Genomic DNA, 26,815 nt, shown 5'->3' with positions numbered 1-26,815 from the left:
GAGGGCGCTAGGGCAGGGACTGCTCCTGGGCTCCTGGTTAGTGCCGGGCGGAGAAAGGGGAGGGACTGGGGGTGAGGACCCCATCTCCCCTCCCTGCTCCCGCCCTCTGGGACGAGCCCCGCCGGTGGGGCTGGGCGAAGGGGCGGGCTCTGCGCCTTGGGCCCCGCGGCTTTGCCAGCTCCGCGGCCCTACCCCGCACTCGGGGATTGCGGTGCAGCCGGGTGTTCGTCCGATTTAGCGGGCGGTGGGCGGGGACGCAGAAATCGGAAAAGAAACGGCATCTCCCCAAGGGTCTGGAACTGACGGGGCCGGAGACCCTTTTCTTCCACGTCGCTGCGGAGACAGCGACGGCCGGAGGCGGCCGTCCCCGGGGAGCGCCGGGATCCTCGGGCCCCGGCGGCGAGCGAACCAGGAGTCGGCGAGCCCTCCCAGCCGGCGTCCAGCCCGCGGCCGAGGCGCGGGGAGGAGCTGCGGAGGGCGGGGACTGGTGCCGGAGGAGGGCGGGGTGGGAGCGCTGCTGAGAACCCCGTGGCTGCGAGACAAAAAAACCCCGAATGGCTGGAGGGCGTTCAACTGTTACCAGCCTTTTTGGGCAGAGCACGGATTTGACAGCTCCACAACGTGAGGACATCCGCTGACCCCGCAAGACGGAGGCAAACCCTTCCCTGTCCAGCAAAGCCAGCACTGTAAGGTTTCAACTTTCCAACTTAGGTTTTTCAGTCTCTGGTCAGAAGACCGCCCCTTCGCGTAGAAGGAGAGGGTGAGCTCTATCTTGTAGATCGCTTGAAAGCCATCAGTATAAAAGACTCTGGTTCCAGATGTCACCCAGACGTGTGTTTCCATGAAGATTCGATTTCTCTGATTTTATTCTTACATTTCTCGTTTAAAAAATAGAAGGTGCTTTTGGGGACATGCTGAAAGTTAACTGAAGACTGCAAAGAAAAATCTCCAATTGTCATGGCTGAAGGAGAGAATGAAGTGAGATGGGATGGACTGTGCAGTAGAGATTCAACTACTAGAGAGACAGCACTGGAAAACATTAGGCAAATCATTTTGAGAAAAACTGAGTATCTTCGTTCGGTGAAAGAGACACCTTTTCGTTCATCCGACGGGCTTTCAAATGCTGTTTCCTTGGATGGGTTGAATAAGCTTCTTGCTCATCTGCTTATGCTTTCTAAGAGGTGTCCCTTTAAAGATGTAAGAGAGAAAAGTGAGCTTATTTTGAAGAGCGTCCAGGTAAGGAAGAGCATTGTAATTTCAACTGTCTATAAAGTATAGTGAAATTTTACTTGCTTAAATTCACTTTGTGTTTACTTCAAATAGGTTATTATATGAACTCATGAATTCACTCTACATCTTAAATTTGGAGTGTTCTGTAAAACATTGAATTTGGGGCCAAAATTGTACAAGACGAGCTAAAGTAAAAGTAATTTTCAAATATAAGTAAACAAGTATTGTCTTTCTAGAGAGTTTTCACAGAAACTACATTCCTCCTGGAAAAAAATACGTGAAAGTTAGTTAGTTGCAAGTAAAGACTTGCTTTTCCTTATATTTATTTTTACACGTTGTTGGAAAGTGTAGCCACTATGCTTTTCACATTGTTACAAACTGTTCTGTGTCGACAGTTTCACATTTAAAGTCTCTAAAATGATGAAGGACATTAAATGTTTCCTTGTCAGCTTTTTCAAGATAATTGGTGAAACAATTTTCTCTTGTTCTTAAAAACAAAACAAAAAATCTAGGGTCTGTTCTCTAAATGCAGCCTTTCTTTTGTTTCAAAAAAAGAATTACATAAAATAATGAAAGCTTATGTTATAAAAGCTGACATCTTCAGATTTAAAATTTGGATTCAGGTGGAGTGTATGGTAGAGACACTATGGTAAATTACTCAGCCAACTTTCTCTGTATTTGCTTAAGTTGTTTGTTTCTTTTCATTTTCACATACATTCCTGTTTAAATTGAGTGCAACAGGTTAAACATAGTTTTCCTCCTGTTTTGTACATAATCAATTTATACCATTTTAGTAGATTTATTGAAAGGGTTCTTTTTTTAAGAGAGGTTATTTTTAGATATTAAGAATACTCAGTAACCCTCTGTGCTTGTCGATCTAAATTACTCAGTCCACATATGTTGTTCAAAGTCATAGTGTGAGTTTTTAAAATTTATAGTTTATTTGGATATATATGGAAATTAAGATTGACAGTTTTTCTCTTCTGACTTGAATTCATTTTAAAGCAACAGAAAAATCATGTCTATAAAATGAAGACTCTTCACATCTTGGGATATTTCTTCTTACAAACACTTTGGAAATAATGATTACAATTCATTTATCCAGAGTTACCAGAGAGGAAAGTTTTCTAGATACATGAAGTTTACCCTTTTAAGCATCAAAAGTTATTTCTCTATCTCATAGACTGTTGTGACTACAACCACCTTTTTTTTAACTTATATATATATACACACATATATATCTTTATTGATTTCAGAGAGAGGAAAGGAGAGACAGAGAGAGACAGAGAGAGACAGACAGAAAGAAACATCAATGATGAGAGAGTCATTGATCGGCTGCCTCCTGCACGCCACCTACTGGGGATCACGCCTGCAACCTGGGCATGTGCCCTGACCTGGAATCGAACCGCCATCTTCTCCATCATAGGTTGATGCTCATCCGCTGAGCTATGCCGGCCGGGCTTTTTTTCCTTTTTTGTAATGAGGTCATCATTGTGCACATCAAGTACTGTTGCATAGCTGAGGGTGGAGTGTATAAAACTATATGATCCATGTTTTTTGAATTTTTGTGTTTGTGTTCAATTCTGTTTTTTGCTGTTGGTATATTTCACTTTGGTTTCTTTAACCTTTCGTTTTGCTGCTTATTTGTGTTAAAATGGGAAACCAGATAACCAATTTTCTTGAGTTACTGTGAAAAAAGTAATTAGGCTCTGGGGAGTACAGGGTCAAAGAGCTGTAATATAGTGGTAAGTAAATGGGTACTGGAGTCAGATAACAGACTGGGCTCAAATTCTCTCTTTTATTAATGTACTACAGAACCTTGGATAAGTAAGTCACTTGTTTTAGCTTGGATTTCCTCATCTGTAAATTGGGAATAATAACAGAGCTGTCGTGAGAATTAAATGTGATGTAAAGTGCCCCACTACATTGTGGATGATTCCCCTTTCATAAGTGAAATACATGGGACTATGTGATATAGTATATTTCAAGACTCATTCATCATGCAAAATGACTCAAGAATCTCCTTGACTGTAAAGGTTTCCCATAGATTTATACTCTCTTCGTCATCTCTGCACCTATCGCACTTTATTCCCGCCACAATTTTAACAGGCACTTTACTTATATTGTGCTATAATCATGTTTATGTGTCTGTCTCCCCCAGTAGGATTGTAAGTTCTTAAGAGTATTGGCTGGGACCTGGAAGCTACTAAATAAATATCCAATGGATGAATTTATATTCAATAGCCAAATTTATATTTGGCTTCTTTTTGTTTCTTATCAGTCTGAATAGATGAAGTTACCAAATTAGGGAGTTGTCCCCCCCCCACCGCCCGCCCCATAATTCAGTCATGCCTTCATTCAATGAGTGGTTATGGAACCCCAGGTGAATGCCATTCTAAGAACTAAGAACTGGTGGGCAACAATTTTAACGTTCTTTTGAAGGGAAGCAGACCATAAAGAAATAATCAAATAATGTAATTTTAGATAGTAAGGGAAGACTTCCCTGAAGAGATGCCATTTAAGCAGAGAATTGATGAATGAATAAATGTTATTCTGGCAAAAAGGAGATTATTCTGTCCAAAAATGGGGGACAGTCCCGACATAGGGAACGATGCATTTGGAGGACTTATGGCAAGAAAGGGCAGATGAGTTTTAGGAACTGAAAGTAATGCGATGTCGTTGGGGCATGCAGTTTGATGGGAGTGTGAACGTTTAAGCATAAAATTATATAATATCTCCTTGACTCAGTTTTCTTATCTGCAAAATGAGGGTAATGCTCATAGTTCCTGCTTCACAATGAGAGTAAAATGAAATAACGCTTGCAAAGCATAGCACGGTGCCTAGCACACTAACGCTCAGCAATGTTAGGGATTCTTACTGTTTTTAGGCAGCCAGATAACAGAGGATCTTCTAAGCCATGTTAAGATCTGCGAACTTGATCCTAGGAACAATGTGAAGTCCCTGAGGGGTTTTGAGCAAGATGGTGACATGATCCATCCTGTATTGGAAGGAAGCAGTGAGGAGAATGGATATCAGGGGTCAAGAGTGGGTGTATGACATCAGTTAGGAGGTTGTCCACTAGCCCAAAGCAAAAATGATGGAGTAGGATAGTAGAAAAAGTTGGGAAAAGTGAATGGATTTGGGAGATAGATAGGAGTTAGAAACCACAGGATATTGTGTTTATTGTGAATATAGGAAGGGAGGAAAATAACAGAAATCAAGGATGGCTCAAAAGTTTCCGGCTTTAACTACTTGGTGAATAGTTCAGTAATTTCCTGAGGCAGAAGAGCGGTAGAGGGTCATTTTAGAGGGAATGATGAGTTTCATTTTAGACATGTTGAGATTACATTGCTTATGTTACATCCAATTAGAAATAGCTCACAAAGGGATTTCTGCCCCTGCTACCACTGTTCTAGCTCTGCCATTATCTCTTCTCGAGACGTAACCCATCCTCCCCCTTTATATCCATCCTTCATGTAACTGCAGAGCCATTTATCTAAAAAGAAATCTAACCATGTTACTCTCCTGCCTAAAATCCTTTAAAATAGGATAGAATCTAAACTTCTTAAGAATTCCAGCATCATCTGGCTTCCACTTACCACTCTAGCCTCACTGCCCACCACTCCCAGCTTCACTGTTCACACCCTTGCATCAGCCTCACATGGGAAACCAAGTAGCTCAAATGTAGTGCTCCATAGTGCTTTTTGTTAGTCATTAGTAAAGCAGCAGCTGATGAACTGGCTTTGCAATTCCTGCAGGTGTTCCTGAGGACCCTCAATTGCTATAGGTCAGCTCAGAGGACTATAGTTAGAAAGGGAGAGATGGTAGGGCATCTCTGTATTCCTGCTGTCAATTTATTGATTTCATGTCAACGTACTTAAATTTGTTCAACACATTTTTGAGAACTGTTCTATGCTAGGCACTGTACTCAGGACTGGGAGATCAGTAAGATTTGTTCCCACTTTTGAGAAAGGTCATCTATCCTCACAGGAGGCTTTATTTTATTTTTAAAAAATTTAACCCCATAATACCTTTTTGATATGCTTGATTCCCTAAACAAAGGAACAGAAGTAATACACTGGCTCAGTATACTAATAGAGCCCACTGGTAACTATAGTCTTTATGATGCACGTAACTAGGGAAGAAATGTGAGTGTATGTATATACATCAAAAGATTATGAGGAGTAGTCAAAATAGCCAAGTATATTTTCAAGAATGGCCATTTGATCATTTTCATTTTCGTCTGAAAATGTCTGAAAGTAATTTGGCTTAAGACAGAAAATTTAGACCAAGTAACAAGGTATTTATCTTTAAGTGGGATGGAGGAGGCGTTCCTTTAGCGAAGTGATTGTTACACCCCAGTGAGAAGTGAAACTTAAGCTGTTGGGTATGGTGCACACTTACAGTTGTTGGAGTTCCAGTTGAAGTAGTCATTTGTTATCCAATTGGGGGATATATGGTTTGTAATTTTAACAATAAGAGGATTATTATTTTGCTAAGAAGTCTGGAGGTTGGGCAGCTTCAAGCTTCATTGATTCATTAACTGAACTACATTACCTTTTTGCTTCCATTTTTTTGTTCTCTTTTTCTCAACATAGCAAATGCTATCTCTGCTTATGGTTACAGGATTGCTACAGCAGTTACTGTCATCATGACCATCCGCAGCTAAGAATTTCTTCCCATGTGTCTATCAGGGAAGAAAAGCTTTCCCCAGAGCCCCTCCAGCAGACTTCTTAGTTTCTATTGACTGGGGTTGGGTCATATGCCCTTTTCTAAGCCAGTCATAGGCAAGGAAATTGGGCATTTCTACTTTTGGTTCAGACTAATCTGAATTCAGCTCCTAAGAACCAGGAGAGCCCCATCACTTGAACAAAGAATTTCTGTTAGGAGTAGGAGGACAGAAGGCAGTTAGGTTTAGTCAGAGGCTGCTATTAAAACTGTTGTTAGCCCTGACAGGTGTTCTTGGTGGTTAGAGTGTCGGCCTGCACACCAAAGGGTATCAGGTTCGATTCCTGGTCAGGGGCACATTGCAGGTTTGATCCTGGCCCTGGTCGGGGTTCATGTAGGAGGCAGACAGTCCTTATGTCTCTCATACTGATGTTTCCCTCCCTCCATCCCTCCCTCCCTCGCCTCTGCCCCTCCTTCCACTCTCTAAAAAAATCAATAGAAAAAATATTAAAAACAACAACAAACTGTTGTTATATCTAACTAGATAATGTATTGTTTGAGTCTAGTTATAATTTAGATTCTATTTGATAAGAAACTATTTATAATGGTGCAATAAAATATAACAGATTAGGGTCATTCTAGAAGCAGATTTGACCTTTTTAAATGGTTGTTTTGATTTCTTTTTTACTACCACGTCTAGTCAAAGCCCAAAGTTTAAGATAGTGCATCTCAAATATTCACCCCTGACTCTTAGATCACAACAAAGAAGGTGTTCCTCTTTCAGTATTTACACTAAGCTTCTCTCTTCCATTTCCACTATCTTCTGGCCTTTCTTATTTTATTGATACATGAGAACTCAGTCCCTTTCCCTTAGAAAGCCTCCGGGCTTACTTCTCTACTTGGTGCTTCCTCTTTGACCACTCTCTTTCCTTGCTTTTGAGCTCAGAGGAGAATACTGTTTACCTTCAGGTTGTCTGGGCTTCTTTGAATGGAAGATGTGGAGAAGTTGAAGGTAAATCTTTTTTTCTTAAATGGTTTGAAGACAAGTAAAGAGCCTATCTTCCCCTCCCCACCCCTTCCTCCCCAACTGGCTTACAGGATGAATCATATCTGCACTATCTACCCTCAGTGTCTTCTTTATAATATATAAATACATCCTGTCCTTTTCCTTTGTTCTAACTTTTTAAAGTTTTCAGCTTTTTAAATGTTTTATTCCTTTTACAGTGTCCCAAATGGTCTCTAGCATAATTTTAAAAATGCCCCAGAATGATTAATTTAAAAAACATAAAAAGGGGACATCTGTAATACTTTCAACAATAAAGATTAAACCAATTTAAAAAATATTTTTCTAACAGTTATTAGGTTTATAAATGGGAAGTAGTGTTTTGCAGGGAAATGGAATGTTAAACACTTGCTTATTAAATTTTGATTTATGGTCATGGGTTGTTCATGATATCATGGAGGACCCTCTGAACAGTTTGGCTTAATTAGAATTTTCTCATCTTTAACACGTGCCCTTAAAGTGCTGCACAGATCATTCATGGAATAAAAGAATTAGAAAATAAGTATGCTGTTCTCTTTGTTTCAGAGTTATATTTTCCTTTTGGTAAGCCATTAGGAATTTGCCAAATATCTTTTAAACCATTTGAAAAGATAATAAATTAATAACTCAAACAGCAAACTTAAGAATTTTTTGAAGCATTGACCTGACCGAAGGTAGTTATGGAATCTTGGGTTTAATAAAAGATTATTAATCACTTAAAACTTTGACACAACAGGGCCCTATATGGTGTTATATCTTAATCAGAAAGAGTTTTCATATTTAAAAACAGAAAATGTTTATGTGGTAGCAAGTTAACATGGTCTGGAGGAACTGTAGACATGGGAAAACTTAGAATTTGTGGAAGGACAAGGGGAGATGATGGGGAAGGGGGAGGCAATGCTTAAAATACATTGAAGGATAAAAGTACTGCAGTAAATGCATCAGCACCCAGCAAGCCTTCCCACCAATTTTAATCTCTTCTTTATCACAGTTTCCCAGTCAGTCAGTTTTTTCACACTATGGTAAAATATTTACTTTTTAAATGGAAGTCAATGGAAAATAGGATTTATTTTGACCCAGCTTTTCTAGATCACTTTCTATGTTAGGTGAGAAAAACCTTAGTTGACCTTGATGAAATTATGCTGGCACTGTATACTCAGGGGTACCTGAGGGTTCTTCAGACTATTTGATGATAGTTTTGCTAGGGGCACTGGGTAGACTGGAAATTTAAGTATGAAAACCTCAGCTAGATAGTCATACTGTGGGAACATTATTTCATACTTTGCTTTTTTCATGTGGGTTACTACACCAAGTTAAACTAATGTTGATAAAGATACAGTTACCATGATGTTTGTGTATAGAAAAAAGTCTTTAAAAAAAAAATTTTTTTTAATGCCTTTTTTACTGGAAAGATTTAGGGAGTTTTTGTAGGGTAGCAATTAGGACCATTTATTGAATTTTCCCGGTTGGCATTTTTATTGTTGAAAGTCTGTGTATTACTAGTAGACTGTCACAATTTGTGACTTTTCAACTTATAAGAAAATAACTCGTGAAATTTAGCAACATAAGAATTATCTGTCTTCTCATGCTCTAATCTCTTTTATATAGCTTATAGAAAAATCTGATTAGATTGCAATGAAATATGTAGTTACTTTAGAAAAATTAGATACTTTCAGTTTTATATTTAATTTAAATCTTACCCTATTTTTAAATTTAAAAAGGGAAAGGTCTTCATAGATTTATAAATTATTACTTATATTACAAAATTATCTTAAAACAACTTGCTAAGCTTTAAATCATACTAAAGGGAAATAAAATTTATGATGTGAGTTTTGTGAGTTATATTAACCAAATCAACTTTTATATATAAATGTTCATTAAATGAATAATATTTGCTTAGTCTTTTAACTTAATTGTATAAATTGACAAACTAATACAGGCATATATATATGCCTTTTAAAAATTAGGTGGGGTAATTTGTGAATTCTATGTGTAATATTCAGTGGAGTCTAATTAGAACCTTAGTTCACCCCACTGAAATGAGCATGTACTATTTTATACTTCGGTGTTTGACAAGCATTGCATACTCATCTTTAAAGTTTACATGATTTCATTTTCTAGCAAGTTGGCAGGTGTTAGCTGTCTATAATTATAACTGAGTAATTTTTCAAATGCTATTCATAGCCTAAACACAGCAAGAATTCTTCTGATCATGTGATGAAGACCAAACCTTGACAAATAGTGGTAGAGTAATATGTTCAGTGGTACTGAAGGACATATTTAGGAGAAGCCTTTTAAAAATAAAAAGTGATAGAGAGACAGGATTTCTCATAAAATAAGGTCTCTTGCAATCGTTGATAGTGATTACACCTTACCAAATTAAGGTGTGCCTACTTACTCAACTAACAAGTAATGTATACGTTGGTAGACTTAAATTATTAAATATAACTTAAGTTTATTCAGCTTTGTTGATGACAGAGGTTATGAGTATAAGAAATAACTGAAATTTTATTGAACTAGTATAGATTTTACCATTGAACCAGGTAAGTTAGTTCTTCTCATATCATTCATTAGGTGTTTGTTGTGTGCCTACTATATACCAAAACACTGCTTATGTATCTTTGGACATGTCAGAGGAAAGGCTGTAAGTTTCACTCAATAATGATTCTACTAAAAAAAACAGAAGAAGCTTGTATTTTCTTTTTATCTATTTTGTGATGTGATTTAAAAATTAAAGGAGATCATATTGATAAAGCATTTTGTAAACTTCAGTAACTGTACAAATTTAATTATGAATTAACTCTTGGAATTTTCCTTATCTGTAAATGAGGATAATAATAATACCAATATCACAGGGCAGTTTTGAGAATTAAATAACATGAGAAGCATGTAGAAGTGGGCCCGGTACATAGTAAGTGCTCAGCCAATATTGGTGATGATGAAGATGGAGATGCTGAACTTGATCTAGGTCATTTAGCTAAAGAATCCAACTCCAAAATAGCATCACTTTTGAATTTTTATGTTTAGAGTTTAGGATTTTTATGTGATTTTTTATACATTTCACACTTTGTATCTACATGTATTAACACCTCTAATTGCCTTTTGTACACTAAATTTTTATATATTGGATGATTAATAAAGATGTCCAACTTTATCTTGGGGTTCTTCTAACCAGTGACTACCCCACACTTGCTCAGAGTTTTACCCCAGGGGTGGTGGCATGTCTATGGCATCTATCCCCTCCTTGGAGTTCAACACCATTCTGGTATGTCAGCATGGCACCAGCAGGGAGGGGTTGCAAGCACACAGATGCATGTGTCATCCAAACGGTGAGGTGCACATGGAGAGGTCCACGGCCAAGACCTGTACTTCAGTGCCAGGACACCATTGGAGGGTATTGGTCAAGACCATGGGCTTTGAAGTTAGTCAGACCTGGCTTTAAATGCTACTCTGCCAAACTCCGTGATGCTGGGCAAATTACATAACCCTCTTAAGTCTCAGTTCCCCCACAGAATTTGTGAGGATTAAATGAGGTAACATATGCATTGCTTACTGGTACCCAGTAAGCACTCAGTGAACGTTAACTGTTAGTATTATGTTGTGCCCACACAGTGCAATGGCACAATATGTTCTTTAGGGTACCCTAAGTCTCTGGGCAACTGGGAAAGTTTTCACCTATTTTTCAGGTTCCCTGGCTCTAGGTAACAGCACTCTAGAGGAAATAGCACCTCTAGGAAACAAATTAAGGATTTTATAAATATTTGGTTTTTGCAACACCACCGTAAGGGTAGGTATTATTATCCCCATTATATGTATCAGAAAAAAATCAAGGCCCAGCTAGGTTAAGTAACTTGCCCAAAGTATCATTGCTAGGAAGAGGCGGAGCAGCCAGGTTTCAAACCCAGGCAGTGAGATGCCATAGTTTCACTGTTAGATTGTATTATCTGGATAAAAATTTAATATAAGATTCCTAACAGTGAAAATATATAACATATTACTTTCAGATGTAAAACTTTGATTTTTCTAGGGGAAACCACATTCTCAGATGTTATTAAATTGCACATCAAATTCTTATTTAAACCCTCACCCATCTTGAAACTGCATTTGAACCCTGTGGAATCGTCCCCTTTCACTGTGGCATGTTAATTTTCATTATGTTGTCATAAATTTCAGCTGATTGCTCGCTGGCTATGCACTGTGATCTTGGAAGTACGGTATACAAAAAGGCTTATCTTTATATTAAGAGATTACCGACTACGATGATTTCTTTAGTGAACTGCCTGAAAGAAAATTTGGTATATTTCCATGAGTAATAGAGTCAAGATTAGCTTTGAATGTTAAAAGAGCATTCTCCTAGCTAGTTCATTGTTGCCATGACAGTGCTGGCAGGGTGAGTGTTGTAGTAACTCCTTGCAATGATCTTATTTTAGACCCTAACGTTTGCAATGCTGAACATCCCCTTCCCCGCCCCACAAGTAACTCTAGTGGAAAAGTACTGGTTTTATAACTGGCTTCTGGCTTTGTAGCTGAAAGACTGCACTATTGTGGGCTTAAAAAAATAGTGTAGGAGTGTTGAGTATTTTTCCTGTGGATTATGAATGTTTGAAATTTCCCAAAATAAGGTATTGCATTACATGTCATACAGCAAGTTGTTTACAGCTAAAAAGGGGCCTCAGTTGTCTTTTTAGAAATCACCCCCAGATTGTACCATACATTGAGCTTATATAGAAGTCATTTTCCCATTTGTGTCTCCCATGCATACTTTAAAGTCTTTGGATTCTTTATTCAGTTATTATGGAAAATTAACATTAGAACCATAAATGATTGTGTTTAAACAGTGTAGGAAAGGACTTTTTTTGTATTCTTTCCATAATACATTTATCTAATCAAATTTGAACATTTCAGTCTTGATTTCCTTAAATTGTGAGCTAACTTATGTAACGATTTAAAGAAGTTACCCAATTTGAACTGTATAGTTAAATTAACAATTGTTGAGGTGTTTTAAAGTACTTCACTGATATTTTCTAATTGTAAGTGCTGTTATAACTATACTGTTAAGTGCAAAATATTTTCAAACTCACAATAGTAAGTGTCATTTTGTATTCTTTTGCATACCAATTGTTCAGTTTTGATATCTATGGCGTGTACATTAAAAATCTAGTATAATATGATGAAACAAAATGATTTTGACAACAAACCTTGTCAAAGAAGATGGAAAATTTAATTCTGTACTTCCTTCATTAGTGACAATTACTACAAATGATTACATTTATGTTTTTCCTAAATGCTGCATTAAAAGCTTATTTTGCTTAGATGCTGATGTAAGTAAATCTTGCACAGTTGGTTTTGTACTAAGTAATTGAGTATGAATCTCAGGAAGCCCTTTTCTGTCCTTTTTTTTTCTTCAGTTTAATGTATAAAAATCATTTTCTAAACAAAAAATTGACCCCAAGTTAGAGCTGTGTATTTGACTTTTTGACCAAGTATTTGGTATTTTAATCTTTATTTTATTTTATTTTATTTTATTTTATTTTATTTTATTTTATTTTATTTTATTTTATTTTATTTTATTTTATTTTATTTTATTTTATTTTTTTATTCCTTTTAGTGCATTTTATTATCTCCTTAGTGGTTATTATTTAGACTAGAAGGTGTCTGATCCCAATATACACATATCTTTGATGACTCTTTCTTTGAATTTGGAAGTAGGTGTGTAGTAAAATGTCAAAAGTCAAACCTTGAAGATTATTCTGTCGTTTTGATACTACATATTTATAGTAAATGCTTTTTATTGGCTGGAATGAAGCTAAATTATCATTAGCTCTTGTTCCTTTGTTAAAATATTTAATAACAGGATTGTTGTTTTGTTTTGTTTTTTCCTGAACCCCACAGCACCTCCAGCTGACCTCCCCCTGTATCTAAGACTGAAATGAGTATAGTTGTTTAAAGTAAGAATTCATTTTAAATCTTTCTTTGTACTTCTGACATTTTTCTGGCACTGTGAAGGATATAAAAAAAAGAAGACTACCACTACCCTTAAGACTTTTCCAATAACTTAGAGGAAAAAATTTAAGAACAAATCAAGACTGTAACTAAAAATGTTAAGTTTTATGGTACTAAGCTGACAACAGTGTAACTGTTGGTGGGCAAGTGTATACATAGTAATTCTACATTTAGGAAATCATCTGAAAAAAGATTAAGTATAATGATAATTACTATACTGCTATTTCTGATATAAATTATTATTTATATGTATTTTTATGTATAAGTGGGTAATTTAAATATCCAATTTCAATTATGGATTGATTAAATTATGGTACATCTGTATAAAGGACTATTATACAGTTATTAAAAGTTGTTTTAAAATATATTTCTAAGAAAAGAAAAAATTGTATATGTAAGTAGAAAAGCAACTTTTAAAGCAGTATGCGAACTATATATATTTTTATAAAGGGCAAAAAGTCAGAAAACCTATACACACCAGAATATTAACTGTAATTTCTTGAGATGGGATTAAGGGAGACTGAAATTTTTCCTTTTATAATAATCATTACTAAATACTTAATTTTATTGAATTCTTACTATTGCCAAGCATCATCACAAGCATTTTACTTGTAACAGTCCCAAAATCTGAGGTGAGTTACAGGCTTTGAGGAAGCTGTCTTCCCAAAACAAAACAAATATACAAATATGAATGCACCCACTCACTGTAAAGTTAGATTAAGTTTTTGGGTTATGTAGCCAAGGAAATAGGAACTTTGCAAAAGCTAAGCTTTCTCATTGAGAAAAAGCACTTGCAGCCAGCCTGGTGCTACTTTCCTTGGCCCTCAGGTCTCCTAAAGGGGTGCAGCTACTGGTGACACTGGGTCACGCCAGGTCTGCAAAACTCAATTCTTGGTATACTGTTGCCTTTTTATATTAGGGTTTACATCCACATTCTGGAAGAATTTATATAAATCTATACACTTTCTTTGAAGGCCCATGTGCCTGCAGTATCTTTTTCTTTTTTTTTTTTTAACCTACAGCAATTCTATGAGGTGAGTTTTACATTTCATAGATGAGGAAACAGATTAAGTAACTTAACTCAAATAGTGAATACTGGGAATCAGGAGGCATGTCCGACTCCTAGTTAATTCTGTGTTCTTAACCATTAATCTGTTTTTCTATAGCATCTTCTCTTCTTTTGTAATGAACTTATTTTACTTTTATTTTTGGAAATGATTTAAAATCAATGTGGGAAAATATGATATATATGGAGTATTATAGTAATTCATAGCAAGGGAAGATCAGGATGGATTAGGACAATGAAAGCAGCTTAATGGAGCAGATAAATTTTAATGTAATAATTAACTTTCTTTTTCAGCTGTTTGTTTATACAAGTATACGCTGTTTCTATCTCCAACATGCCCAAACCAAACCTCTGTTGACTGGCTGGAAGTAATTAATGCTCTGTTGTGCTTTCCTGCAGACTGAGTTTTGGCCTCATCTTTGTTCCCTTTTTGTGGCCCCTTTTTATTTCCCTTTCACCATCTCTCAGTGCATGTATGAACATGTAACTGACTTTTAGGAGAGCTCCTTCTCACTATAGTATTGGGCATTATAAATAAAACAGCTCCAGATTGGTGGTTTCCATGTAGTAATACCATCATAATTTAAAGATTGAGATGGTTAAAAGTAGTAAAATTTACATTTATTATATTTTAAAGCCCATTGAAAGGAAGTAGAACTAGGTAGGATCTTGAGTCTGATGAATTAACCTTACAACATAAACTCGGGCTGATATGCAGCCAATATTCATTGGCACAACAATACATGTTAAAATATTTTCATACCAGCTGGTAAATAGTAAATGGAAACTGCAAAAGCAATAAAATTAATGATACATAGTTAAGATGGGTGGTTTATCTTAGAAGCCACACAGGCACTTGGGTTCCAAGCTAGACTGGTGACTGAAACGTGGAGCTAGGGAGTTTGCCCAAATGCCCTGTTATTTATTTCAGATGTTGAGGTACAGAAGCCCTTGAATAGGAGAGAGAGACCAGGCAGGTGAACCTAATCTATAAACCCACAGAAGAAGTGCCCAATTGTGCCAAGGGTTCAGGCCTTGGTGGTAACTGAGGGGTCTGCCACAAGCCAGGGACAGAGACTCTCAGGGTACAGTCTCTCAGGTGGGCTTGAGCAGCTTCTCTTTAAGAATTGAATTAGTTATCTGTTGCTTCATAACAAATTTGATGGTTTAAGACAATACACATTTATTATTTCACAATTTCTGTGCATCAGGAATATGGCTACAGCTAGTTAAGACCTCTGCTTCAGTCTCTCATGAGGCTGCAGTTAGGTGGTGGCCAGGATTGTGGTCTTATCTGATGGCTCAGATGGGGAAGGATTTGCTTCCAAACTCACATGGTTGTTGTCAGGAGTCAGTTTTTTGAGGGCTTTTGGACTGAGAGCCTTAATTCCCTGCTGGTACTTGTCTAGAGGCTGCTCTCAGTTCCTTGCCATGTGGGCCTCTTTACTTGCTTTTCAGAGAAAGCACCTGAGAAACATGGAATGGATACCAGAAGGTAGAGATCATTGGGAACCATTTTAAAAGCAGCATACCATGACAACATATCTCCTGAAACTACAGGTTGGGCAGAGTGGGTCTTCTTGCTTACTATGAAGAGAGTTGTGATTTAGGTTTGTGCCCAGGAACCTAATTAATGTCTAGAAAAGAGTGTGGTCCAGCAAGTGATAGTATGAGCCCAGGTTCTGTTCCTTCCCCACCCTTGCAGCCAGTTTCCAGATAAAGAAATCTCACACCAGCCTGGCCAGTGGGTGCCCTTCCTCAGTCCCTGCTCTCTCACTGGGTAGGCCCACTAAGTATCAGTTGGAGGGGTCAGGCCATATGCCTCTAGCAGCTTTTTGATCCTCTCTCTTTTTTTCTGTCTTCCCCCATGACTCTTCAGTTCTGCCATTATTCCTATGTGATCCTAGTAAATTTCCTACTTTTTTTCTACTAAAAGTAAAATAGCATTTGTCCAAATTGTAGGTAGTGGCCAACAGCTTTCTTTTCATTATTTAATGATTATCTAATGAGCTGTGAATCAAATCTCAGCTGTGCCTAACTTGAGGGGAAAGTGTGTTAAAAAGAAAGTCCAAAACTTTTATGAGCATTCTCAAATGATTAATGAATGAAGTTAAACATTATTATAGCCCGGCCGGGCGTGGCTCATTGGTTGAGCATCGACCTAGGATCCAGGCGATCGGGGTTCAATTCCCATTCAGGGCACATGCCCGGATTGGGGGCTCGATCAATGACTCTCTCATCATTGATGTTTCTGTCTCTCCCTCTCCTTTCCTCTCTCTGAGATCAATAAAGATATATTTTTTAAAAAAATGAAAACAAAAACAAAAAACACACACATTATTATAAATCCAAATTTGTACTCAAATCTCCCAAATTCAAGTTTGTATACTTTACTAACAATTTAGTGGTATCCAAAAGGGAGCAGATGAAGTAATTTATATTTTTTTATTGTATAAGCCCCAGTCTTAATGGATTTTGGATATTGTAGAACAAGAACCAAAGTGATTACATATGAAATAGAAATTTTTTTAAAAATTTACCCCATTGAATACAATGTTAAGTTGAGGCTAGGAAAGTTCTTGATTTTAGTTGAAAAAATATATATATAATATATCATTTTTTGTATTTTATTTTTAACATATTGACCAAATATTTTATTAAAATTAAATTATTGTTTCCACATATATTTTAAATCTGGGAAATAAATCTCCAAATGTTAACTATTTCTCTCTCTCTGGACCATGGTTTATGCTTTTCTACATTTCTCCAAAATTTTCATAATGAGTGTTTGTATCTTTTCTAATAAGATCAAAACATGTTATTAAAAAGAAAATAAGCTCAATACACCACTTTCTGTTCATAGCAGAATGACCTATGCTAAGTAGATCTTCAATATACTCTCTGAAATAAGTTTTTTCTAATACAGTATATACTAATTTTATTTTTAAAAAATATATTTTAAATTGATTTTTAGAGAGAGGAAGAGGGAAAGAGAGAGAAAGAAACATTGATCTATTGCCTCCTGTGCCTGTCCAGAGTAGGAATCGAATCCACAACCCTTTGGTGCTTGGGATGATGTTCCAACCAACCAAGCCACAGTGGCCACGGCAATATATACTAATTTTAAAAGCTTCTGTTATTTAATTTCCTTTAGAAATACATTTCTTTCAAGACTTTGGCTGTTGATAGAGCAGATTTTTTTCTAACAGAACTTTCTGTTTTTATTTTTGTCTTCATCACACAGGATGAAAATTAACTCTGAATTTTCAGCTTGTTGTAGCTTTTATGAGCACTAGATGGCACTCTTGCCCAACTGAAATTTACCTTACTCTCGTTTATAGGTCATATTTTAGTGCTGTGGGCCTTAGAAGAATTGAGTGTGCAACTTAAAAATGCTTATGTTTCCATTTTATTTTAAAGGAGGGAGTTTGAGGAGAAAGAGGAATTTTCCAAGTTTAAGTAGCAGAGCTTCACTGGTTCGATTTTTCCATGTATTTAGAAATCACCATAATAATAATGTCAGCCATTCATTCCACAATTATTTATTATGCACCTACTGTCTTTAGGCACTGTTCTTGGCACTACATACATCAGTGAGCAAAGAGATAAAAATTCTCTACCCCCATAGAGCTTACATTCCAGTACTTGGATTTTTTTTCCCCAGGTGCCATTCTAAGCTTGTACTTGCCTTCACCCATTAACTTACCACTTAATAAGAAGCTGTCAAAGCACAGAGAGGTTATCTAACTTACCCCTCTTCACCTAGCTAATGTAGGTGGAAATGCTGGGATTCAAACTCAGGTATTTGGTCTCTGGAGTTATAGTAATCTCAACACTATAGTGCCTCTCAAAAACTAAAGAATATTTTATTGATTCTATTGAATTAAATAATATAAATTCACCTATTTCTTTATAATTGTTCCTAGATCTGTTCAATTAAAATATTCCCATTTTTATTGAAAAATACTGAATTAATAAAGTGCTTATTTTTTAATGACTCTGTTGTCAACTTATCATATTGTCTTAACTCTTTTAAGATAATGTAGATCAAGTACAAGCATAGCTAGCCTTGTTTAAGTGTATATTTAAGCATCTTTATAGCCCTGTATTAGCCATATAGTAATTTGGATATGTTACATTAATGAGAACTCTTCTAGATTGTGATTCAGTTGTTGTGTAATGAAACATGGGACATCAAATATCAAGTTACTCTTTTACTTTCCTGCTTGCTCCACTGTGTCATTTTATGTTTTAGTAGTACTGTACTCTTTATAAAAAACAGAGTAAGGTCAACAATACACTGTGTAACTGAAAAATGGCACAGAACCTTAAATCACTTCTTGGTAGTATAGGGATATGTTTCATAATTTGGGGGAGGAGGGAGCAAATTTACCTTACTCTAAAAAAATATATATGTGATTTAGGATAATTTACAATTATGCTTGTATTTCTCAAGGATCAGAATTGTATTCAACAGTATTCTGGTTCTAAGGCACTAAGCATAGAAGGCAAATCAGCCACTTTAGAATAAAAATATTGATGACTCATTCACACTTAAGTAATCGATAAGTAAAACCTGCCTTCAGGGAAGCTGAAATAAATAGTTCTTAACAGTCAGCTAGGCTAGGTTCTTATTCTTTTTTGCTACAGAACTGTTTTAGATAACAAAACTATGTTTTTACTGTGCTAATAATTAGAGTTAACTGTCTTTTAATTAAATGAAGTAATTAGTAAAAGAGGTTCACTCTGTTCACCAGGGAATAGAAGGAAGCTTTCAGAGCAGAAATTTATTTTGGTAGGTGACACAAATGAAGATTTCTCAAATTGAGGATTATGACTTTTCTAGGGGCCTGTGTACCCCTAATTTGAATGCAAAATTGTGTAGACTTATGAGCATTTTTCTTGGGAAAGGGCCCAAGTTTTATCAGATTTTGAAAGAGATTGTAACCCCGAAAGGTTAAGAACCACTGCTAAAACTAGAGTAACCTACTGCATAGTAAACTTACAAGAAAAGTTTAAGTGATTGAAATTTGGGAGTTTTAAACCAACAAAGGGAAAATTTTGTTGATTAAATGTTAGCTTATCCTTCTTGGTCTGCTGATCCTTTTGTGTTGTGTCTGGTGATATCAGTACTTGAATTACTTATGATGTTTATCATAAACTGTCAGTTTAGAGGTTAAAAGTTCAAGTCTTGCTTCAAGAATGTTAAGACACTGGGAGCTCAGCTGAGCACAGCATAACTCCAACCCTCATGTTAACATGAGCAATACATACCTGCGAGCCTCAGATATCAGGGTTGTGTTTTTCCTTAGCAAAGCTAATTAATACAGAAACTGGTAATAGCCAGACTACCAGGGTCCATATCCTTCTTCTGCCTAGCTGTCTCTAAGCTTCAGTTTTATCACCTGCAAAATAAGTCAATAGCATCTCATATCAATGAGATAATAGTACCTTGCTCTCTTTTAAGGTACTCAGAATAGTGCCTGCCTTAGTACTTATGGCAAAAAAACTTAAGTCTATCCTTGTATGTGCCGCAGTTGTCTAACATAACACCTCCTCTTACCTTCTAGTTCCTTATCTTGATTTTTCTCCTTAGTCCCAAACACTGCTGATACTGTTATTTATTTACTTTTGATTCTGTCTACTCTGTGAAGATGGAGACTTGTTCATTGCTGGGATCTCTAGGCTAGTGCTAGCACATACAAACAGATGTCTAATAAATATTTGTTAAATGAATGAATAAATGTTAGCTACTATTATTACTTGGCAATTTCTGTCTACCCCCCCCCCCCAAACCCCATCTGCCTAGACCAGCTGCTTCAGCTTTTTAAATGAGATGGGTAGGCCAAGAGGAAAGTCTCTTTCCCTAGCTGGAGTAGCTGAAATCATAACTTCAAAAGGAATATTAATTTCTTATGGGCCTTCTCTACTCAAGCTGTGGCCTGCATCTGGAGCACATAGGAGATTGTTAGAGATGCAAAATCTCAGGCCTCACCCCAGACTTGAATCTCCCGGTGGCTAGTGTACATTATAGTTTGAGAACCACCACAATGACCATTTTAAGGATTTTGGATTTTATCCTAACAGTAATGGAGAGCCACTAAAATATTTTAGGTTAGAGATTACATTATTAGATTTGTGATTTTTAAATGATCACTCTTGTGTTAGAAACTGGTTGTTTTGGGGAAGGGAAGGCTTTGGGCTGGGGATAGAAGTGGGACTGAGGCTTTTCACTATATATGTTTTCCCAGGCCCACTCTGATATGGTGGGCCCTGGCCAGCATGTGGCCTATCTACCGTGTCCTCCCACCTCAACCATACTCTCAGACCTATTCATGAAGGATGGATACCCTGCTCTCACATCAGGACTCAGTGCACACCCCACATATAGCTATCATTTGCCCACTTCCTGGGCCTAGGGGTGTGTCAGTGGGCCCTATATTCAGCCAAAGGGAGGACACCCAAGTACAGGCCCTGGGAGTGGGCTTAGCCCTTTTGGGCAGAAACGCTCAGGGTGCAAGTACATGATCTGAGTGGGTACATGCCCTAGGCTCTGTGGACTCTCACCTGTTGAAGAGCTGCAGCTGGAACAGGCCTACAGAGGACCCTCTAAAGTGCAGGGACCCATTTTCTGGTTCTCGGGTATGTAATGCCTGTTTGCACCTTCTATTTTCAAATCCTTGAATGCATTTTTGTTCAATGTGAATATATTACCTACATAAAATAAATAAAATGGGACATTAAATTATAATAAAATAAAATCACATTGGCTCCTATGTGGGAATGGATAGGAGGGGTACACAATGGAAACAGAGTTAAAAGGCAATTGCAGTGTTTCATCAGTTATTCATAAATGCTTGGACTGGCATAACAGTAATGAAGATACAGTTTCAACTCATTTTTCATCTAAGTGTTTCACTGCTATGTTGTTTAGAGTGTATAAACTCAGTATTTTATTTTTCCTAAAGAGTTGTGGGAATTAAGCCTTCTGGTCCTTGAATATTTGAAAGTATTTTTCTTTGCCCTCAGGTTTCATTATAGTTCACTAGAATTCTAGGTTAAAATCCTTTTCTCTCAGAACTGTGAAGACATTGTTAGAATATTTTTGAGCATCTGGTGCTTATAGTGAGAAGTCTTATGACAGACAGTCTCATTCTTTTTTTATAAAATGTGCTTATGTTTGTTTGTTCGACTTTCCCTCTCTTTGGGAGCCTTGTGGGCTTGCTGCTGCTCTCCAGGTTTTTGAACTCTTGAACAGTTCACAGAGCAAGACAGTAAGTACCACCTAGATTCACATGCTAACATTTTGCTATGATGGCTTTCCCTAATTTTTTTTCTTTCCTTTTGCTGAACCTCTTGAAAGTTACAAACACTTCATCCCTAAATACTTTATCATGTATTTCTTAGGAACAAGGACATTCTGGGAGTTTAAGATGTTTTTATTTATCCTTTGAGTTTTGAAATTCCATTAGTATATGCTAGAATGTGTATCTCTCCCCATCTCCCTTTTATTATTAATCCTTTACATTTGGGCTCTTTGAGTATAAAGATTTGAATCTTACATCTTCTTCTATTACTTCTTTTCCGCAGTTACCACTATTATATCTGTCCTTTCTGACCTGTTGTTAGGTAAGTGTTTAGGCCTCCATTGTAACTTTTTCCTGTATGTCCTTTCATTTTTGTCTTTTTATTCTATGCCTTAAAGAGTTTCCTGAATTGATCTTTTCAATTACAAATTTGTTTTCAGCCTAGTTTATTCTATAGTGTTTCTATTTACATGTTTATTCAGCAGTCATGTTTTTAATTTCCAAGAACTCTTGTTCTCTAATTGTTCCTTTCTCAGAACAACCAATTCTTGTATTATGAGTAATTTATTCTCTGTAATCCAAGGATGTCAATATAATTTTTAATTCGTTTCTTTTTCCTCCTTGCTGAATCAGCGAGGATCCTGGTGGGAAATGGATGGCACACTCAAATGGAGTGCCTAAAGAGACTTCATGAAGGTGTGGGTGGAGTTAAGGGAAACCAACCAAGGATGAAAAGCATTTTAGACTAGTAACAGGCAGATCTCAAGGGGCAAGGTTTGGGAGTAGTTACTGGAGCCAATGAAATTTATAGCTGTAGGAGAAGGGACTGTTGCCTTCAGTAGAGGAATATACTCACTGCTAGCCTTCAGCCTGGCTGGGAGGGAAGTGGAAGAATAAATACCCTGACGTCCTTCCTCCTGTCCTTCAATCTGTTAGTGCCTGCCATTAGAAGAACTTAATTATAGGCCAGACGGCAAGGGAACCCTAGTGATAGCATCCATAGAGGTGAGTATTTTGAAGCACAAAACAAAGAAGAGTAGGTCAGAGAAAGAATTTGGAGAGGGAAGTAGAGGATATGCTGTTTAGGAAGACATCTTGATGGGCAGATTGGGGCTGTGGAAAGAGGAGCCCTCTAGGCTGATCTGGTAGAAGGCAGCAGCAAAAACAAATGCTCTGGTGAAGAGTGAAGATGAGAGCAGTTGAAGGGGGAGAGGTTTTCAAGATTTGAGGGCTCAGAAACCAGGGAATAGAGATGGAAAAGTCTAGAGAGAGGGAGGATAAGAGGATAGGGAGAGAGCTGTTGAATTGAGGGTCTACCAAAGAAATGCATCACTTTGAAGTGTTTACACTTGTTCTTACTTTCTTTGAATTTGGAGGGCAATCATATTCGGTATCCAGTTTTAGGGGTTTTTATCTCCTCATATTGTAAACTCTTATCTTTTACCTCCAAAATGTCCATAACAAACTTGTACACTTGGCTATATGTTAGTGATGCTTTGGAAAATGATGGTGGAGTGGGTAGGGAAACTACCATGAGAGCTCAGGGAAGTGTTACTGTATGGAGGAACCAGCAGTGAAGGTCACACAATTCCTTTGTGTCCAGATAGACTAGATCTGTTGGGCAGGGGGAGAGACACGGGTTCAGGTTATTTTGTTGAATAGTAAGGGCTGCAGGACAGGAGGACATCCAGAGTGCAGGCTCCTGGAGTTATATGATGTTTTATTCATCAGGAAAGCAACTAAATTAAATGGTACTAGAATGAAGGGTTAAAATAAAAAAATTTTAAATAAACCTGTCTTCGGAAACATAATTGATTTTCTTAATAATGTACCAGAATAACCATGTCCAAGGAGATAATGAGAGGATAGCTTTTCACATATTTTCTCCAGATCTACATGTGTCTTTTATATATGTTTGTGTGTGTGTGTGTGTGTGTATGTATAATTTGATTTTTTATTTTTTTTTTTTAGAGAGAGGAAGGGAGAGAGAGAGAAATATTGAGGTGAGAGAACCATTGATAAATTGCCTCCCCTGCACGCTCCAGTGGGGGATCAAATGTGCATCTTGGGTATGTGCCCTGACTGGGAATCAAACCTGCAGCCCTTTGGTATGCAGGACAATGCTCCAACCAACTGAGCCACACCGGCCAGGGCTGCACGTTTCTTTTGTGTTATGGCATTTCTTTGCTACTTCAAATGTGATGTACAGGGTGTCCCCCAAAAATGTATACACACTTTGAATGATTGTAAAGTCAGTGTTTATTAACATATAGTTCATTTTCAAAATTAAGTGAATTATCAGCTGGTATACGCACTTTGAATGATTATAAAGCCAGTGTTTATTAACATACAGTTCATTTTCAAAATTGAGTTATCAGCTGTTAAAGTGTGTATACATTTTCTTGGGACACCCTGTATATTTGCTGTACTGCAAGTCTTCATTGACACTTGCCTCACACAAATCAATTTTTCTCTGCATGGACTCTCTAAAACTTTTTAAACAGTCTTTCAGTAGTACAGTGTATTTCTTTTGGGGGCAGTGATTATTTCTTTTATATTTTAAAGTAGTGTTCACTTATATCTCTTTGTTATTCAAGTGGCTTAGGAGTTTTCACTATTTTACATGTCTTCATGGACCCCTTCCAGCCTCTCTTCCCCTTTGATGGTTTTAATACTTGTTCCTTAGGCTTAAGTTAATCAATTTAGAGTTGTATGATGTTCTTAATTTTATCTGGTTAGGTTTTTGGTCGTTTTTTTTCACTAATTATGTCGCTCTATGATAGATTTCCTGAGTAAGCGTTTAATGTATTCCATCATATTTCTAAAAATCCCTTTAGATTTTTCCTTCCAAAATTAAAGAATTATTTGGTAAATTTTTGGGCTTTTCACTCTCCCATTAAGTTATTTAAGCACCTTACCATTGTCTTTCATCAGTGGCTCCTTCATAGACCAGGATGAGTTCCTTTTCTTCACTTTGTATCACACATTCCTGAAAATAGAAGATGATCTAGTTGGCTTCTTTGGTTTCATCTTTTTTTAAATTTAAACACCATCAGATAATATCAGTGCTATGATACATGTCCAGATCTTAGTTACTCAGATTTTCCTCAGGGAAATAGACTAACTAGACTCCTATATGAGTCCTACCTACTTTCTTTTTCGTCCCATCCCAGAGGGATTCACGTGCCTCCCTTACCCTCACTATAGGAGAAAAAGAGATAGCAACCGTCTCCCCAACCCCCAAAAAACATCTTAGTGACTTTAATCTGTGCTTCCTAAACAGGCTTGCACTTGCTTTTCTCTCCATTAGGAAGCTACAGCAAAGGCTCTAGGGAGAAAGAGATATGGATAGAAATTGTAGGTTTGTGTCTTTTTTATTATTAGTTTATGGATATATTATTAAGCCAGAAATCAAGATGCAGGATCCAAGAAAGGATTACCTGTCAATAGGAATATTAATTTGAGAGAATTAAGTTGAATGCAAAACCAGGATTTCTAGAGTTTTATATTAGTTTCATAACTTTACCTTCCACTATGTGTATAGTAGTAACTCTTTTATCCATCCTAACGGTGTCTCTTTCAAAATTTAAGGGATAGTTCTCATTCTTAGCTACTTCAGGCTCTTACCTTACATTAGACTAAAAGGAATTCTAATCTTTGTAAAAAACTTTCCATGTGTTGGTTTTAGACTGTAATTATTGATATAATTTTGTTTTATAATAGGTAAAAGATATTACTGTATTTTAAAGAAAATAAATTTTATTTTTAAATATTGTTTTGTCTTTTATAAATGGGCAGTGTTTTGTTACACTGAGACTATTACTATCACTCTGTCCACAAATATCTGAAAGACAAATGTGTGATCCTGAGCCTTTTCTACACCTGAATACACATGTGTTTTAATTTTTGGCTTGCAGCCTTGTCCCTATGAGGCACAATAATCTTGTTTTTTTCTTTCTTTCTTTCTCTTTAAATCCTCTAGTCATCTCGTTCAACCTTTGAAACTAGTTTAGAAAGAACGACAACTCTGCTTCAGAGTTTGTGCCTCATGTCTCCATAATCAACTAGTTGGGAATATGTGAGAGGCACAATTAAATGATTTGATTTTATTTTTTTTAAATATGGTTTTATTGATTTTTAGAGTGAGAGAGGAAGGGAGAGGGATAGAGAGATAGAAACATCGATGAGAGAGAAACAGCATTTATCAGCTGCCTCCTGCATGCCCCCTACTGGGGATCGAGCCTGAAACCCAGGCATGTGCTCTGGCCAGGAATCGAACCGGTGACCTCTTGGTTCACGGGTCAGCACTCAACCACCGAGTCATACTGTCTGGGAGATTTTAGGGGTTTTTTTTTTAAGTACAGCTGATTATTATTTCTTTTCAAATTGAATAATAAGAAGAAACAGATCCCTGAAGATTGAATGAGTAAGTGGAAGTAGGAAAAGGAGAAACTAAATAACAAAATTCATTCTTATAAAGCTGAGAGGCATCATAATAAATAATAACAGCATTAGGGGGAAATATTTTTTATAAACCTGTAAGAACACCAATAATGATAATAATTCTCAAATATGCCTATAGTTAAGGAACAATAACCTTATGAAAGTTAAGGTAATAGATGTGAAAATAAGAAATAATAGGAAAATAGAATTATAAAGAGTTAATGAGGTGTTAAATTTGGAGACTGAAGAGAAAGATACTGAAAATAAGTGGTGTAAAATTTTAAGTTTGGCTAATCAGGAGTTTGGTCCAGTAGCAAGAGAAGTAGTTGGGGTAAATATTAGGGTAAATAATCCAGTTATTTCATGTGTCTTATTCAAATAACACAGTTTCTTATGTGAAAGGTAACCTCTGTGTTGCACTTGATGAAAGAACTAAGAACACACAGTACTATTATTTGTAGCTATTTTTAAATTGTCATAGTATGTTTGGCATTCTGAAGGTTTATAGACTGATAGTTGTAGAAAGTGGAAAAGAAAGGACTCTTTACTGTTATTTTGCCTCCTTACACACACACGGATTGCTGAAGTGTTACTAGTTTATTACCACACAGATTTGCCAACATTAAAGTATATTATCAGTGATGTAGACTTGTTTACACTTGATATATTCTCTGTGGTTTTCTGTTTTCTTTCTTTTTTTCTTTCTAGTATTTGATATTCTCCAAGCTGGTTTAAAAAAACTGACGATCCATGTTTTGATTTAGTGATTGGTGATGACTGTGGCTTTCAGATCTTGCCTTTTGTTCTCAAGTACATACTGTCCTTAAATCATTTTCTATGTTGGTGTCAGTTAGTACATCATGGGACAAGGTGTTGTCTATGTAGCTGAATCCATGATACTTTGGGATCAAGTATACTACCTCCAATTATAGCCTGATAGGTGCCTGAGTCACCTTTAAGTTTATTGACTCTGAGCTAACTCTGTAGTCATCCATAAGCTTTTATATACTGTCTTGGCATATAATTCAAGAATATAAGGGTATAGCTATTGTAGGA

General features: G+C 36.7%; 1 protein-coding gene across 1 annotated transcript in view; it reads left to right on the top strand.

Moving 5' to 3' along the window:
- The first annotated feature begins 501 nt into the window (after window positions 1-501).
- The window catches only part of SESN1 (sestrin 1), an 89,826-nt gene continuing 63,512 nt past the window's right edge, over window positions 502-26,815 (top strand). Inside the window, exon 1 of the mRNA XM_016217503.2 lies at window positions 502-1,236. Within this exon, the coding sequence (XP_016072989.2) occupies window positions 958-1,236 (279 nt within the window). The 5' untranslated portion in view covers window positions 502-957. The remainder of the gene's footprint in view (window positions 1,237-26,815) is intronic.

The sequence above is a fragment of the Miniopterus natalensis genome, chromosome 5 (genome assembly GCF_054644295.1).
Source record: "Miniopterus natalensis isolate mMinNat1 chromosome 5, mMinNat1.hap1, whole genome shotgun sequence".
NCBI lineage: Eukaryota > Metazoa > Chordata > Mammalia > Chiroptera > Miniopteridae > Miniopterus > Miniopterus natalensis.
The sequence above is the reverse complement of the archived record's forward strand: the minus strand, read 5'-3'. Positions and strand labels throughout refer to the sequence as shown.